Source organism: Maylandia zebra, linkage group LG13 (assembly GCF_041146795.1).
Source record: "Maylandia zebra isolate NMK-2024a linkage group LG13, Mzebra_GT3a, whole genome shotgun sequence".
NCBI lineage: Eukaryota > Metazoa > Chordata > Actinopteri > Cichliformes > Cichlidae > Maylandia > Maylandia zebra.
The window spans coordinates 18,272,037-18,286,961 of record NC_135179.1 but is presented as its reverse complement, the minus strand read 5'-3'; the positions used below and the strand labels follow the sequence as shown (position 1 = coordinate 18,286,961).

The window sequence follows — 14,925 nt, the reverse complement described above, 5'->3', positions numbered from 1 at the left end:
TTGCAACCGACCGCACAGCAAGTGCGAACATGGGATGTCAAAAAACGTCTAGAAACTAACTCCTCACAGCGCTTCGTTACTACGTTATTACCCTGACACTGCTCGCTACACTACATAGATAAATGGAAAATGTTTTGCCGTTTTGTGGCGTTAGCTTCAGCCTCTTCACTCCTTTTTGTGCATCCCGCGCTTAGCTGCTGCTTCTTCAACAAATTTTGGGGGGTGGCCAGTACCCACCACCCACTTAGTAATGCCCCTGGTTGGTCTGTTGGTCAACATGGCCACAACCCTAACTCCATAGGTCAGGTGGATGACATATAAATAAAATTTGCACCACTTAGAGTTTTTAGGATGTTGAATCATGTAGGATCATGTTGCTGTATATCATGTGTTGAATAAACAATGCAAATCCTTACTACATGGTGTCTGTTGCACAAGATTGATTTACCTTTGCCCTGAGAGACTATGACAGTGACTCAGTATCAACATTTAGATATCTCCAGACCAGGTCTCTAGACACGGTTAATTTCCTTGTGCTTATGCTTGACATTAACCATGTCCACAAAACAGAAAAGCTTAGTATCGCCAAGAAGTTTTTAATTACATCTGAGGTTACCAGGTTTCATGAATTTTCCCACCCACTGTGACCCACTTTTCTTTTCTTTTTTTATATCCATCATTAGGGTCTGAAAGTTCTTCTGAACACATTTGTCATGCAAATCGTGTAATGGACATGTCGGCCTACAGTGTCCATTTCATGCTTTGCCTCTCCAAAACATGAAATGTACACACATGCAGAAGTTGCAGTAAGATGTGGTAACAGCAGAGAGAGAGATTTTATTTCAAGCCAAGATGAAAATAATCACGGAAAAGCATTTAAACAGACATTATTAACACATTTACATGTAAATATATATTAGCTGTCTAGCTTAACCGTGTCTGGTGATTAAGGACCCTGGAATGTACTTCATACGTATTTTCCCTCACTATCGCCCTCTGCTGGTCATGCAACTTCTGCATGTGTCAATTTTATGTTTTCAAGAGGCAAAGCATGAAATGGCCACAGTGGACTGGCTTGTCTAGTACACACGATACTGGGTTGCAATTGAGGTGGCTATGGATAGCCTGTCAAAAGGAGTATATCAAAGTATAAAGCTTGTCATTTCATGTTGCCACACGGTGGAGTTGTACCTATCGCTAAATATTAGCATATGATTTCTCCTCTCCGATATAAAAGTCTTTCCTCACTTCCAACATTTAGCACTTTACAGCGTTCAATGTGTGCAGATCAAGCAAAGAGTCTTCAGTCCTCTACCACTAACACACTTCTCCACATCTTAGTCAGGGATCCACAAAGCTAAGGCAGGCACAGTCCATTAGTCACCTGGCCAGGAGCAAAATGTTTACTAGCATCATCAGCTGCAAGAAAGCTAAAAGCTTGCAGGGAGTTGCTAAGATAGAGTGACAGTCATTGTATTTTTTCCACTTGGCACAGTTGATTAAAAAAAAAAACTCACTTCCTAGTTGACCCCCTGTTTCTCTCTTTCTCTCTCTGCCAGAGCAAGAAACATGCCAACAAGGTACGTCTGTTCTACATGCTTCATCCTGAAGATGGAGGACCACCTTCCAAAAGACTGAGGCCAGATAATCCAGTATGCTTCCACTCACTGTTTGCATGTGTGTGTGTGTGTGTGTGTGTGTGTGTGTGTGTGTGTGTGTGTGTGTGTGTGTTCTCGTATTTACTACCTGGTGGGATCCACAACCTGAGATTTCACTCACCTCGTGGGGTCCCCACAGGCACAAGCATTGCAATGGATAGAAAACAGCCTCCTGATATGCCTAGTGCGATTTTTTTTGAAAAGTAAAATTGGTCCCCTGGAAGTGACTTTTCCTGACAACGTGTGTAAATGTGTGTGTCGACTTGACGCCCTACTGTTGAAATGTGGTATTGCAAGTGTGTAAAATTGGACCGGTGGGGCCATTTTCCTGACAAAGTGTAAACTTTTAAACTAAGTATAACTTTATATTTTATGAATGCATTTACATCAAAAGCATTTCTTAATGATCTGGGTGCAGTTTTGAAGGGTTGAGCATTCTGATATGTCACTCCTACGCGATTAGGCCCCCCAAAATGTACTTTCAAAATCCCCTATACATTTGTTTTGCCTTTTCCACTAACTTTGCGGTCATGCTGTGAGTCACAGGAGGGGCGTAGAGGGTCAGAAATCGGGTCACTTCATCGCCAAATCACCCTCTTCAAGACATAAGTGTTTGCATTCTGATACGTCACTCGTACACGATTAGGCCCCCCAAAATGTACTTTCAAAATCCCCTATACATTTGTATTGCCTTTTCCACTAACTTTGCGGTCATGCTGTGAGTCACAGGAGGGGCGTAGAGGGTCAGAAATCGGGTCACTTCATCGCCAAATCACCCTCTTCAAGACATAAGTGTTTGCATTCTGATACGTCACTCGTACACGATTAGGCCCCCCAAAATGTACTTTCAAAATCCCCTATACATTTGTATTGCCTTTTCCACTAACTTTGCGGTCATGCTGTGAGTCACAGGAGGGGCGTAGAGGGTCAGAAATCGGGTCACTTCATCGCCAAATCACCCTCTTCAAGACATAAGTGTTTGCATTCTGATACGCCACTCCTACGTGATTAGGCCCCCCAAAATGTACTTTCAAACTTCCCTATGCAATTGCATTGCCTTTTCTCCTAACTTTGCGGTCATGCTGTGAGTCACAGGAGGGGCGTAGAGGGTCAGAAATCGGGTCACTTCATCGCCAAATCACCCTCTTCAAGACTTAAGTGTTTGCATTCTGATACGTCACTCCTACGCATATTAGGCCCCCCAAAATGTACTTTCAAAATCCCCTATACATTTGTATTGCCTTTTCCACAAACTTTGCGGTCATGCTGTGAGTCACAGGAGGGGCGTAGAGGGTCAGAAATCGGGTCACTTCATCGCCAAATCACCCTCTTCAAGACATAAGTGTTTGCATTCTGATACGCCACTCCTACACGATTAGGCCCCCCAAAATGTACTTTCAAACTTCCCTATGCAATTGCATTGCCTTTTCTCCTAACTTTGCGGTCATGCTGTGAGTCACAGGAGAGGCGTAGAGGGTCAGAAATCGGGTCACTTCTTCGCCAAATTACCCTCTTCAAGACTTAAGTGTTTGCATTCTGATACGCCACTCCTACGCGATTAGGCCCCCCAAAATGTACTTTCAAAATCCCCTATACATTTGTATTGCCTTTTCTACTAACTTTGCGGTCATGCTGTGAGTCACAGGAAAGGCGTACAGGGTCAGAAATCGGGTCACTTCATCGCCAAATCACCCTCTTCAAGACATAAGTGTTATTAAAAAAAATTTGACAGATTTTTGAGCACTATGTACCAAATAAAATCGTTTCGAGGTCAGTAAGCACAACCAGAATTCATACATAAGGCACACTGTTGATTTTTGAGAAAATTAAAGGATTTTAAGTGTGCTTTATAGTGTGAAAAATACATTATACAGAAGAAAAGAATATATCTATATATATGGTTACCGCTCATGCTTCGAATTATACCGCAATATGGATTTTCGGCCATATCGCCCAGCCCTACTTAGAAGTAATTTTCCTTTATATGTTTACTGTCTTTAGCTTGTTAATACTATAAAGATAAAGTTAAAGAGGTAATATCTTTAAAAGTAAGGGGGGAGAAACTCAAGCTTGCATTCAAAAGTGGACTGTGGGGTATTTCATTTAAAAAAAATTTTATATCAATCAATCAATACTTTATTTATATAGCACAATTAAAGACCAGAGGTACACCATAGTGCTTCTAAATAGTAAAATATGAAATAAAATTAATTGGGTATGATAGCAGAGTATATATACACTTCCCGAAAAAAAACAAAGCAGTAATTAACCTGGGAATACTATGTTAAAAGAAATATTTCACTCCTAGTGTAAAAAAAACTAGTAAGACAATAGGTTGAAATTTGATACAGATGCAATAAAAGTACAAAGTGTACATCCGATAAATCACTAACCGAAAATGCAAGATCAAATAAATACGTTTTCAACCGTGTTTTAAAAGACTGAATAGATTCCGACACGCGAATATCAGCTGGAAGACTGTTCCAGATATTAGGTGCAGCAATGTCAAAGGCACGATCACCTCTGTTTTTTTAGCCAGGACATAGGTTGCGCCAAGAGCATTTGACTCGATGATTGAAGTGCTCTCCTAGAAGTATACAGGCTGAGAAGTTCAGTTAAATAGCAAGGCGCAATATTATTTATGATTTTGAATATAAGCAATAAAATCTTAAAATCAATCCAATATTTAATGGGCAGCCATTAAAGTCAGCCATTTCTAGTACCAGTTAAAAGGCGTGCTGCTGCATTTTGGACAAGTTGTAGTTTAGGAAGAAGGGCAGATTGGAGGCCCAGGTAAAGGGAGTTGCGGTAGTCTAATCTTTAAGTAACAAAGGCATGGATACGTTTTTCAAGATCCATTTGCGGTATGCAATGCTTAGCCTTAGAGATTTGTCGTAGTTGGTAAAAGCTAGACTGTACTACAGAGGACACTTGTTTAACAAGTTTAAAGAAACTGTCCAAAAGAACACCTATGTTACATACTGTATCAGAGAGGGAGGTAGCAAAGGGCCCAAATATATCAGCTAATTGTCCCCGCGGCATGTGGCTAACAAAGACAATAATTTCCGTTATCTTTTTAGTTAGGGAGTTACTCGATAACCAGCCTTTGACCTCCCTCATACAATCAAGAAAGCAGTGTAGTGAAGTATTGTCAGTCAGACAAAAATAGATTTCAATATCACCAGCATAAAAATGAAAAGAAACGTTATATTTCTCAAATATAGAGACCAAGGGTAGCATGTACAATGAGAAAATTGTACAGAACAGATTACTGGGGCACACCACAACGAAAAGGGGTGACAGAAGAAGAGTAGCTCCTCATCGTAACAGAAAAGGTGTCACGGTTCGCGAGGTGAGCCGTATGAAAATATTAAGGACCCAAGATGTGGCACACCTGACGTGAGGAAGCTTTATTGGTGGAGCGTGCTCATACAACAAAAGGTGAGAGTGGCGAAAAACAGAACCGAGTAAACTGGGAAAACTAAGCATAGAAAACAAACCTGAAACCTAGAGACACAAAAGAAGATGCAGGGAGATGTGGCGAAAACCACTCTGAACGACGGAGGGGAAAAACGCAGACGAATCAGCAACGAGGACGAGGTAACACACAGTATAAATACACACACCAGGAATCAGGGGATGGGAAACAGGAGGGGAACACACCTGGGAGACATCACAGCTGATGAGGCAGGGGAAACGTAAATAGAACGCACTGACATCAGACAGGGACCTTCAAAGTAAAACAGGAAACACGTACTGTCATGGTTCTGGGTTGGTTCGACCCAGCATTTTGAGTTCTTATGTTTTGGTTTATTTTTGAATGATGGACTGTCTTCTTTCTCTGGTGCTTTATTGATTATTATTATAAGCTATGTTTCGGTTATTCTTTTTAAGGGATTAGTTCTTATGTTTTTGGTATTTCTCGGGATTAGGATTTATATGCTGTTTACTTTGTGATACTGTGTTTATCATTATATTAGTAGGTTTTGTTCAGTGTCAAGTCCGTCTCTCTGTCTAATCCGTGTCTTAGTAAAGTGTGGTTTCTTGTTTCCTGTTTTGTTGTGAAGGTCTGTGTCTTATGTTAGTGTGTCTAGCTTCGCTCCCTCTGTCTCGTTAGCCCTGATCTCTCCCAGCTGTGTCTCCCTCCTGTCTTCCATTCCCTGATTACTTCCTACTTCCTACCTGTGTATATTAGCCCTGTGTTTGCCCTTGCTCCGTGTCCGTATCATCAGATTATTCCTGTGTGTCTCTGTTCTCTGTCACCAGTATTCTTTGTTCAGTTCCCATTTTGTTTTCTCCAGCAATAAAGCTGACGTTCTGAGTTTAAATTTAGGGTCTGAGTCTCGCATTTGGACCCAGGACCATGACAAAAGGACCTATCCAAAAGGTACAATTTAAACCATTCAGGGGCGCTTCTTTTAATGCCTACTAAATATTCTAGTCTTGTTAGCAGAATGCTGTGGTCCACCACATCAAAGGCTGAAGACAAATTCAGTAAAACCAAGAACTCAGGGCTCCATAAATCTGCAATTAAGATAAGATAAGATAACCTTTATTAGTCCCACACGTGGGAAATTTGTTTTGTCACAGCAGGAAGTGGACAGTGCAAAAGTTATGACGCAAAAATTAGAATACAATAAGAATAAATACAGTACACAGCTGTACAGAATAGAATAAAATAATATACTATATACAGTAGAATAAAATAGAATAAAAATATACAATAAGATAAAAATAGAATACGAATGCTATATACAACTGAGTAAAAATACAACGATGCCAGAAAGGATTATTGCACTTAGTGTTATTGCACATGTGTGGATGTGTGTGTTTGTTCAGTTAAAGTCTTTGTTGTGGAGTCTGACAGCAGTGGGGAGGAAAGACCTGCGAAATCTCTCCGTCCCACACTGTGGGTGCCGCAGTCTCCCACTGAAGGAGCTGCTCAGTGCTGTCACAGTCTGCTGCATGGGGTGGGAGACGTTGTCCAACAGGGATGACAGCTTAGCCGCCGTTCTCCTGTCACTCACCACCTCCACTGGGTCCAGAGGGCATCCTAGAACAGAGCTGGCCCTTCGGATCACCCTGTTCAGTCTCTTCCTGTCCCCAGCAGAGATGCTGCCGCCCCAGCAGACCACACCATAAAAGATAGCAGAAGCCACCACAGAGTCATAGAAGGTCTTCAGGAGTGGGCCCTCCACCCCAAACGACCTGAGTCTCCGCAGCAGGTACAACCTGCTCTGCCCTTTCCTGTAGAGGGCGTCTGAGTTATGAGTCCAGTCCAGTCTGTTGTTCAGATGAACACCAAGGTACCTGTAGCTGTCCACAGCCTCAATGTCCATACCCTGGATGTTCAGTGGTTGCAGTGGAGAATGCTGTCCGACACACAGCCCTGAGTCCTCACATACTGTGGTCGGTCGGTGAGGTAGTCCAAAATCCAGGTAGTGAGGTGATGGTCCACTCCAGAGTTCTCCAACTTGTCCTTCAGAACCGAGGGAAGAATGGTGTTGAAGGCACTGGAGAAATCAAAGAACATGATTCTCACAGTGCTTCCAGCGGTCTCCAGGTGAGCGAGGGAACGATGTAGGAGGTGAATGACGGCATCATTAAAAGGTCATTAACAACTCTCAGCAGAGCCGTTTTAGTACTATGATGTGGTTTAAACCCAGACTGAAATCTGTCACTATTTAGATTAGCATCTAAAAAGCCCGGTGATTGCTGAAGAAGTACATATGCCTGTGCTTAAACTGCTGTTTTATAAATAAGTGATCCATTTTCCTTATTTGGATTTTTTTTAATAATATATTTTTGATCAACAAGAAATATGAAAAATACACAAAAACAATCAACAGTGTAACAAAAGCAAGCCTACATGAAACAAATGTGTGCAGATGAGAGTAAGCTGACATTTCCAGACTTTTCTGGTCCCCATGATGACCATGCCCATCCCCCCATAAAGTGTGTGCCTCAGCAGGAGGAAAGAATCTTGTTTGCAAAGGTTACACACTTCCTGAATTTTGCGGTCCCCACGTTACCTATCAGTTTATCCCCTCCCCCACAGACACTCAGCACGAGGAGCCATGTTGGATGGAGCAAAGCAATTTTAATTTCTGCAGAGACTGATTACATGATGGAAACCAGGTAAGTCCTCTCAAAACTTTAATATTGCTGCTCTCAATAGATGCAGAGACGTTTCAGAGATATATTTTAGCTTTTTATGAGTTTTTAACTGCAATATTTTTCATACATGGTGTGTGGTTAGCTAATATTGATTAGCTCTGTGGCCTGGAGGCTTACTGAGGGATGACACTGGTTTGGTTGTTTATTCATGGTAGCTTAATTTGACCTATATTACATTTGTACTAACTTTAAAAGCCTGAAGTCTTATTGAAATGCTCAAGTATGCAGTGGTGGAGGTGGTGAAGGGGGATTGAAGATCAGAATACGAACACGCATTAACCTTGTTAGCATGTTTCATATTCCATTGCAGTGATTCTGGGCAGTTTATCTTCTAAATTATTCTGATGAGTTCATGTTTGTTTTAAATCCATATAGCTTTTTAATGTTACACGGTGGACACGTGCCTGTAGACCACGGTCACGTGCATGAGGCCCAGTAAAATTATATTTGTGTAGAAACATGGAGTCTGGTCAACCTACTGTCATCTCAGCAATTTTATTGAAACAAAATAGCTGCTTCTGCTCTCCATGCCTGGCGTGTGACATGGACAGAACCATGGGTTTTTCATGCAGCTGCAGACCCTGTTTGCAGCTCTTCCTTCTGCAGAGCTGCATTGTCTTTATTAAACATTTGAACATAATACAACATAAACTCTCGTAGAGGAGATAAAGTCAGAGTGGTACATGTTTTGAAACGACAAGGATCAGGCGCATTTAGTACACCTAAAGCAGTCGCTAAAAAACAATATACAAGCAGAGCTCAGCAGCCAGCGCAACAAATTCTGGATCCTTCGCTCTTAGTTAGCGGTGAGCACAGCGCATGTTGCGTCCGATGTGAAACTGCATTTATGCTGCATAGTGTGACTCATAGCAGTGGTCCCGGGTCAACCCTGATTTTGTGTTAAAGTAATACTAAAGTAATAATGGTGTTTCTGAAGACTGGTATACCACAACTGTATGCTTTCAACAGCTACCAAAAGTTAAAGGACCTTATGAGTATTATGGGATATTTATATAAAGATCCTCCAGCTTCAACTGTATTACCCTTCAAGGACCTGCAGTTCAAAAAAGCTTCCCTCCGACAGCCAATCTGTTCTCTGATTGGATAGTTCCATTTGTGATTGACATGACATTGACCAATCAGCTGAAAGGAAGAAAAATAGGGTCAAAATTCGTACTTGTAAGTTGAAACTTGAGTGCAGAGATTTTTTGGCTATGTCCACACACAAATCTTTTTTACGTACACAGGGATTCTTTTTGCACAAACAAATCCTGGTACAAAAAATTTATGACCACAATTTGAGGCCATAGAGGTAAAACAGTAGGGCTGGGTATCGTCACTGATTTCTAGAATCGATTTGATTCCGATTCACAAGGTCCCGCGTCGATTATTTTCGATTCAATTTGATTTGAATTGGGGAAATTTTGCCTCAGATAGTCAGAAATATCATAATTCAGATCATGAAAGCTGACACTTGACTTTATCAAAGGTGTGAGCATCACATCAGATGCCTTTGTGTCAAAGTAAATGAGGATAAAACACAGAAAAACATGAAGGCGATTTTCCTGGCCTGGGATTTTATAAAAATATTCTGCAGTAGATCAAAAACGAAAGAAAACCATTAATCAACATATGAACTAGAGCAGGGCGATATGACCAAAAATATTTATCATGATATACATTTGAAAATTTGCGATAACGATATAACTGACGATATAATTGACACTAGACAAAATACTTTCCAAATCCACAACTTTATTAGTGCAAAAAAACCTCATCAATAAATTTTCACTTAAACAAGCAGCTGTTTTTTATGTGCATTAAAGTTATATAAAAATTTAACATTGCAAATGCAAATTCCTTGCTGACAGTTTAACAAAAGGCATTTCCAGTAGTGATGGGTCATTCGCGAACGAAATGGCTCTTAGAGGTGAACGATGTGAGCCGGCTCCTTATCGCGAGCCGTCACGTGGGTTTTTTTTTTTTCTTTCTCTCACCCTCTCTCTCTCTCTCTCGCGCTTTTTTTCCGCTTCACTTCGCACCTGAGCCTTGTGCTTTATGCTGGGCAGAGGGGGGAGGGGCGGTAGTTACACTCAGTAGCACAGGAACAGAGCCAGAGGGAGAGAGAGAGAAAGAGAGCCAGGGACAACAACGTCACATTAGAAAGGTATAGTAATCATCCACAACTATTTTCGGTTGCAGATGATAAAGGATTCATAAAGTTTATTCATGCAGGCCCATATGACAGAGAATATGCATCTTCTTTTTGTTTTCATATTATAATTTATATTTAATTGTGTTGTGGTTTGCAGTGTTTTGTGTTGTTTTCACTTTAAATTTGTAAAAGGAAAAAGCTGAAAATTTAAATAGTTAAAAGTTGAAATGTGAATAGTTGATTTTTGTATTATATGATTTATTTATTACATTTTATGTGGAGTGAAAAAATAAAAGTATATTTACAGTGGCCCCTACAGACAAAGCACATACAAACTTCAAATCACGTACGAACTCTGAAGCACGTACAAACTCCAAAACACGTAAAAACACGTACAAACTCCAAAACACGTAAAAACTCCAAAACACGTACAAAAAACTCAGAAGCACATAAAAACTCAAAACACATACAAAAGACAACAGAAGTGCTCCAGGATGCTGGGCGTAGTGTTGAGCTTTTGTTACCTAGTGGCTACACAAGCCAGCAAGTACCAACGACCGGATTTGGTGTGTGGTAGTAACAGGTAAATGAACTTTTTTTTTAAATTATTTGAATATATATGAGTGCCTGTGTATAAATACACAAACAATACACATATGCTTTCAATTGTGTAATTTTAGGCTACGTTCACACTGCAGGTCTTAATACTCAATTCCGATTTTTTGATCAAATCCGATTTTTTTGTCTGCTCGTTCACACTACAAATAAAATGCGACAGCAAACGCGCTCTAGTGTGAACGCTCAAAGCGGCCCGCATGCGCAAAAGAAGATGTCACACACAACGCGCTCTGTTTAGACCCAGAGCAACAGTATTGTTTGACTGATGGCCCTTAATATAAAGACTTCGGACTTCACGTTTCCCAATTTTTGCTTTAAGTTATTTTGTTATTTACATAATAATGTAAATAACCTAATAATGATCCTTATTGCTGTTTTAGAGGAGCGGTGCTTCAAAGGATAGCTGCAGATTTCTGTCAGAATCTGCAGATTATACAGTACAAATAAAATGTTTACGTTGTCTTCCCAACAGTTTCACTTACATCTACACTGGATGGCCAGGAAGCGTTCGCGATGTCTTCTCGGGCGCTTCTCTGGTGCTGATAATTGGCTTCAGTCTTGTGTCGGTGACGTAAAAGGCGGATTTAATGCGACTTGACCGTTCAAACAGCAGTCGCTTTCTAATACATCGGATATGTATCGGATTCAGTACCACATACGAAAGTGACCCAGATCGGATTTGAAAATATCGGATTTGCGCCGTTCACACTGTCATAGCATGATCGGATATGGGTCGCATAGGGTCAAAAAAATCGGATTTGATGCGCTTTCGCCTGCAGTGTGAACGTAGCCTAAGTGATCTAGTAGCTCTGCTTTGGAAGTTCCGTTCATGCTAGAAATGTGTTTTGGAGTTTGTACGTGTTTTGTCTCTAGGGGCCACCGCATATATTTATATATAAACATATACAAATAAAACCCCTTTTTTTTACGTTAGTAATTCCTTTTGTGCATAATTTTATATTATTGTTAATAATAAATTAATTAAAGCAACAAAACAACCTGAAGAGCCGGTTCGGAGCCGAAAGAGCCGGCTCTTTTTAGTGAGCCGAACCGAAAGAGCCGGATCTCTAAAAAGAGCCGGAAATCCCATCACTAATTTCCAGTGGAAATTGGCCGACATATACTCAGCACAACCATGTATAGTAACCACAAAACTTAAAAAGAGGTTATACACAAAATGTGGTAATATTATGTTGAAGCACAGTACGTGTTACGAGGCTCCTGACGACGGTAGCCGTAATGCTCTGACAATCCATCAAGCGGTGCGACTCTGTAGCTTAGCAAAGTCGTACTAAAACATTTTTGACAGATTTTTGAGCGCCATGTACGACATAAAATTGGTTCGGTAATAACGATGGCCAATTTGCATGCTCTACCAAAAAATGTGCTCTGGTGTGTATCTGACGGACGAAAGCCAAACCAGTTCCACACCACTGAAATTGCACCATTTTTACAAACCAATTCTGGTTCATCTGATTCATTCAGCCATCCGCTTTCTCCCTTCTCATTCTCCGTCGCCGCCATGCTTTTTCCGCCATATGCATATGAAAACAACAAAACGCGTTTTACCCATTTTCTATCGCGATATTTCATTTTCTTATCATTGCCTAACATTATGATATTTATTATTATTATTATTGGCAGGATGAGAGGAGTCCCTGAGAACGATGCGTGCTTGACATAGACATCTCTTCTCTTGGACATCCTCAGTGGCAGGAGGTGGAGTTCCTGTAATGCATTTTCACTACCCGCTGCAGTACCTTGCGGTCAGCAACAGCGCAATTCTTATACCAGTTACACAGTTGGTCAGGATGCTCTCTATCGCACAGCGGTGGAAGTTACGCACTATGTCAGCAGACAGGTGATTCTTCTTCAGTGTCCTCAACAAAAAGAGGCGCTGATGGGCCTTCTTGACCAGGCTGGAGGTGTTAGTTGACCAGGACAGATTCTCAGATGTGGGTCCCCAAGAGCTTGAAGCTGGAGGCCCGTTCAAGAGCTGTTCCATTTATGTAGATGGGGACATGGGTGTCTGTTTTCTCCCTCCTGAAGTCGACAATGAGCTCTTTGGTTTTGCTGGTATTCAGAAGCAGGTTATTGTCAGCAGCACACAGCTAGGTGCTTTACTTCTTCCCTGTAGTCAGACTCGTCGTTGTCACTGATGAGACAATCACCGTAGTATCATCTGCAGACTTGATGATGGAGTTTGGAGGGAATAACTGTACTGAATGCTGAGCTGAAGTCGCCGGAGAGTGTGGCGTCCAACTAGCTCGATAGAGTTGTGTTTCCATTATTATCATGACATTACAATCCATTAGTGTCCTGTTGTTAGTGATCCACAGTCATAACTCATTCATTTTATTCACCAGGTGTTAGCCTTAGATTAACTGTTAGCCCTCTGTGTTTCCCTTGCCTTTGTTTACAGTCTCTGTGCCGTCTTCGAGCACTTCCGGCTGGCCGAGCAGCCTGCAAAAGCATCGGTGTTCTTCTTATTTCCGGGATGAGTCAAAGGTTGCTGATAAAACAGTCGAAGTTGTGTAATCCTAAATCCAAAACCTCTAGTCGGGTGTAATATGTAAAAGCGAAGCTGTTCTACAAGAACAGACCCAAAATAAGCAGGAATAATACAGCAAACTTGTAAAATGTGAAGAGACACTGTACCTAGTGTGATGCACGGGCCGCCATCTTGGTATTAGGCCTGACTCCATCTCCTTGTTAATTTATGACACACTTAATAAACACTTCACTTCTGAAATGACCAGATTTATGCATTTGAATTTAATGTTTTGTTTTGTTTAAACAGGCCCTTTGATCACAACAACATGGTGGATCGAGTCAGAGGGTGATACTCCTTTGAAAGGTATTGTTACAACAAATGTACACCTCAAGAGCTAGGGTGATATTTTATTTACATTTTATTTAAATCTGCTGTCTGATATTCAGCTTTTGAAGTCAAACCAAAAGTCCACAGCAAAGAAAATTAAACCTCTTCATGTGACTCAAAAACAAAGAACTTGGCCTAACTGTCCAAATTCTTTTGCAGGCGACGGTTTAATTATTTCATTGTTCCCTGTTGCCTGAAACAATTTTATCTTCAGTTGATGAATTTGTTGAACACAGTTAAAAGATTGTTATGGTACTGTACAGGTTTTTATTTAGCTCTGGAAGTATGTTTGAGTTATTACAGCATTTGTATAACACCATACAGCACAGGTGTCGAACTCCAGGCCTCGAGGGCCGCAGTCCTGCTTGTTTTCCAACTAACCTGCCCTTGTAGCTTCTTATTGGCAAAGCACACCTGATCCAGGTAATCGGCAGCAGGTAGGGCAGGGATATCTCAAAAACAAGCAGGATACTAGCCCTCGAGGACTGGAGTTTGTCAGTTTTGAGATATGTACATAATAATAATAATAATAGATACTTTATTGATCCCCATGGGGAAATTACTTGTTTTTCTCTGCATTTGACCCATTCACTCAGTGAAGCAGTGGGCAGCCCACTAAGCAGGCGTCCGGGGAGCAGTGTGTAGGGACGGTACCTTGCTCAGGGGTACCTCAGGGTAGCCGTTAAGTGGATTCGAACCGCCGACCTTCCGATCATGGGGCGACCACTTTACCTACTGAGCTATCCCTGCCCCCTACAGTGCAGTACAATATCTCCCCTGAAATGGCAAAAATAAATGGGGGCTACTTTTTATTTCACTTGTTCACATGTTGTATTTTACTTGTTCGGTTTCCTATTTTCTTGTCTGTCCCTCACACTAGTTTCACCACTATGCTCTCGAAATCACTAGCATCAGAAATATCACTTCACCTCACAGGCCCCTTCAATTAAAATTAATTATTACTATTAATACTTTTGTTTGTTCTCAGGAGCTTCACAGAAGAGAGGCTGGTCTGCAGCAGAGACTCTTGCTGTAGAAAAAAAGAGAAAAGGTTCCTAGAAGGTGGCAAAGTTCCTGGTAAGGTGGATTGCGTGTATTGAAACTTCACCAAAAGAACTTGAACAAAGGACGTGGAAAGCAGTTAAGGTCTATGTCACAAACAGAATTGGAGCACTGAGGCACCAGAGTGCTAAAAGACTTTTGGTTTTGGTTTAAAACACATAGTTGCACATTTCAGAGTGCTGTTTTTTCATGTTTCATGTTGAAGCTCATATTTAGTTTAACCACGGCTGGCCCAGTGTAAACTAAATTGAGTACTTTACATATTTGTGCACAATGGCACTTTTCATTTCATTATGGATTGTAGGAAGGTCAGTACAAGACAAAATAATAATGTGAATTGCTGTTTTTACATTATAAAACATTTGGATAAATGG

The 14,925-nt window shown here is 41.0% G+C and overlaps 1 protein-coding gene and 1 long non-coding RNA gene across 4 annotated transcripts in view; both read left to right on the top strand.

The window, feature by feature from the left end:
* zgc:171482 (zinc finger protein) overlaps nucleotides 1–14,925 on the top strand; it is an 83,855-nt gene that overhangs the window by 31,416 nt on the left and 37,514 nt on the right. For all 3 annotated transcript variants that reach the window (XM_004551758.5, XM_004551757.5, XM_076891684.1), the window contains one exon: nucleotides 1,560–1,652. In XM_004551758.5, coding sequence (XP_004551815.1) covers nucleotides 1,596–1,652 — 57 coding nt within the window. In that variant the 5' untranslated portion in view covers nucleotides 1,560–1,595. The remainder of the gene's footprint in view (nucleotides 1–1,559; nucleotides 1,653–14,925) is intronic.
* On the top strand, nucleotides 9,860–14,750 carry LOC143421795 (uncharacterized). Its single transcript, XR_013101376.1, has 3 exons — nucleotides 9,860–10,002; nucleotides 13,409–13,465; nucleotides 14,478–14,750. It is a non-coding gene; the product is annotated as an uncharacterized LOC143421795 (long non-coding RNA).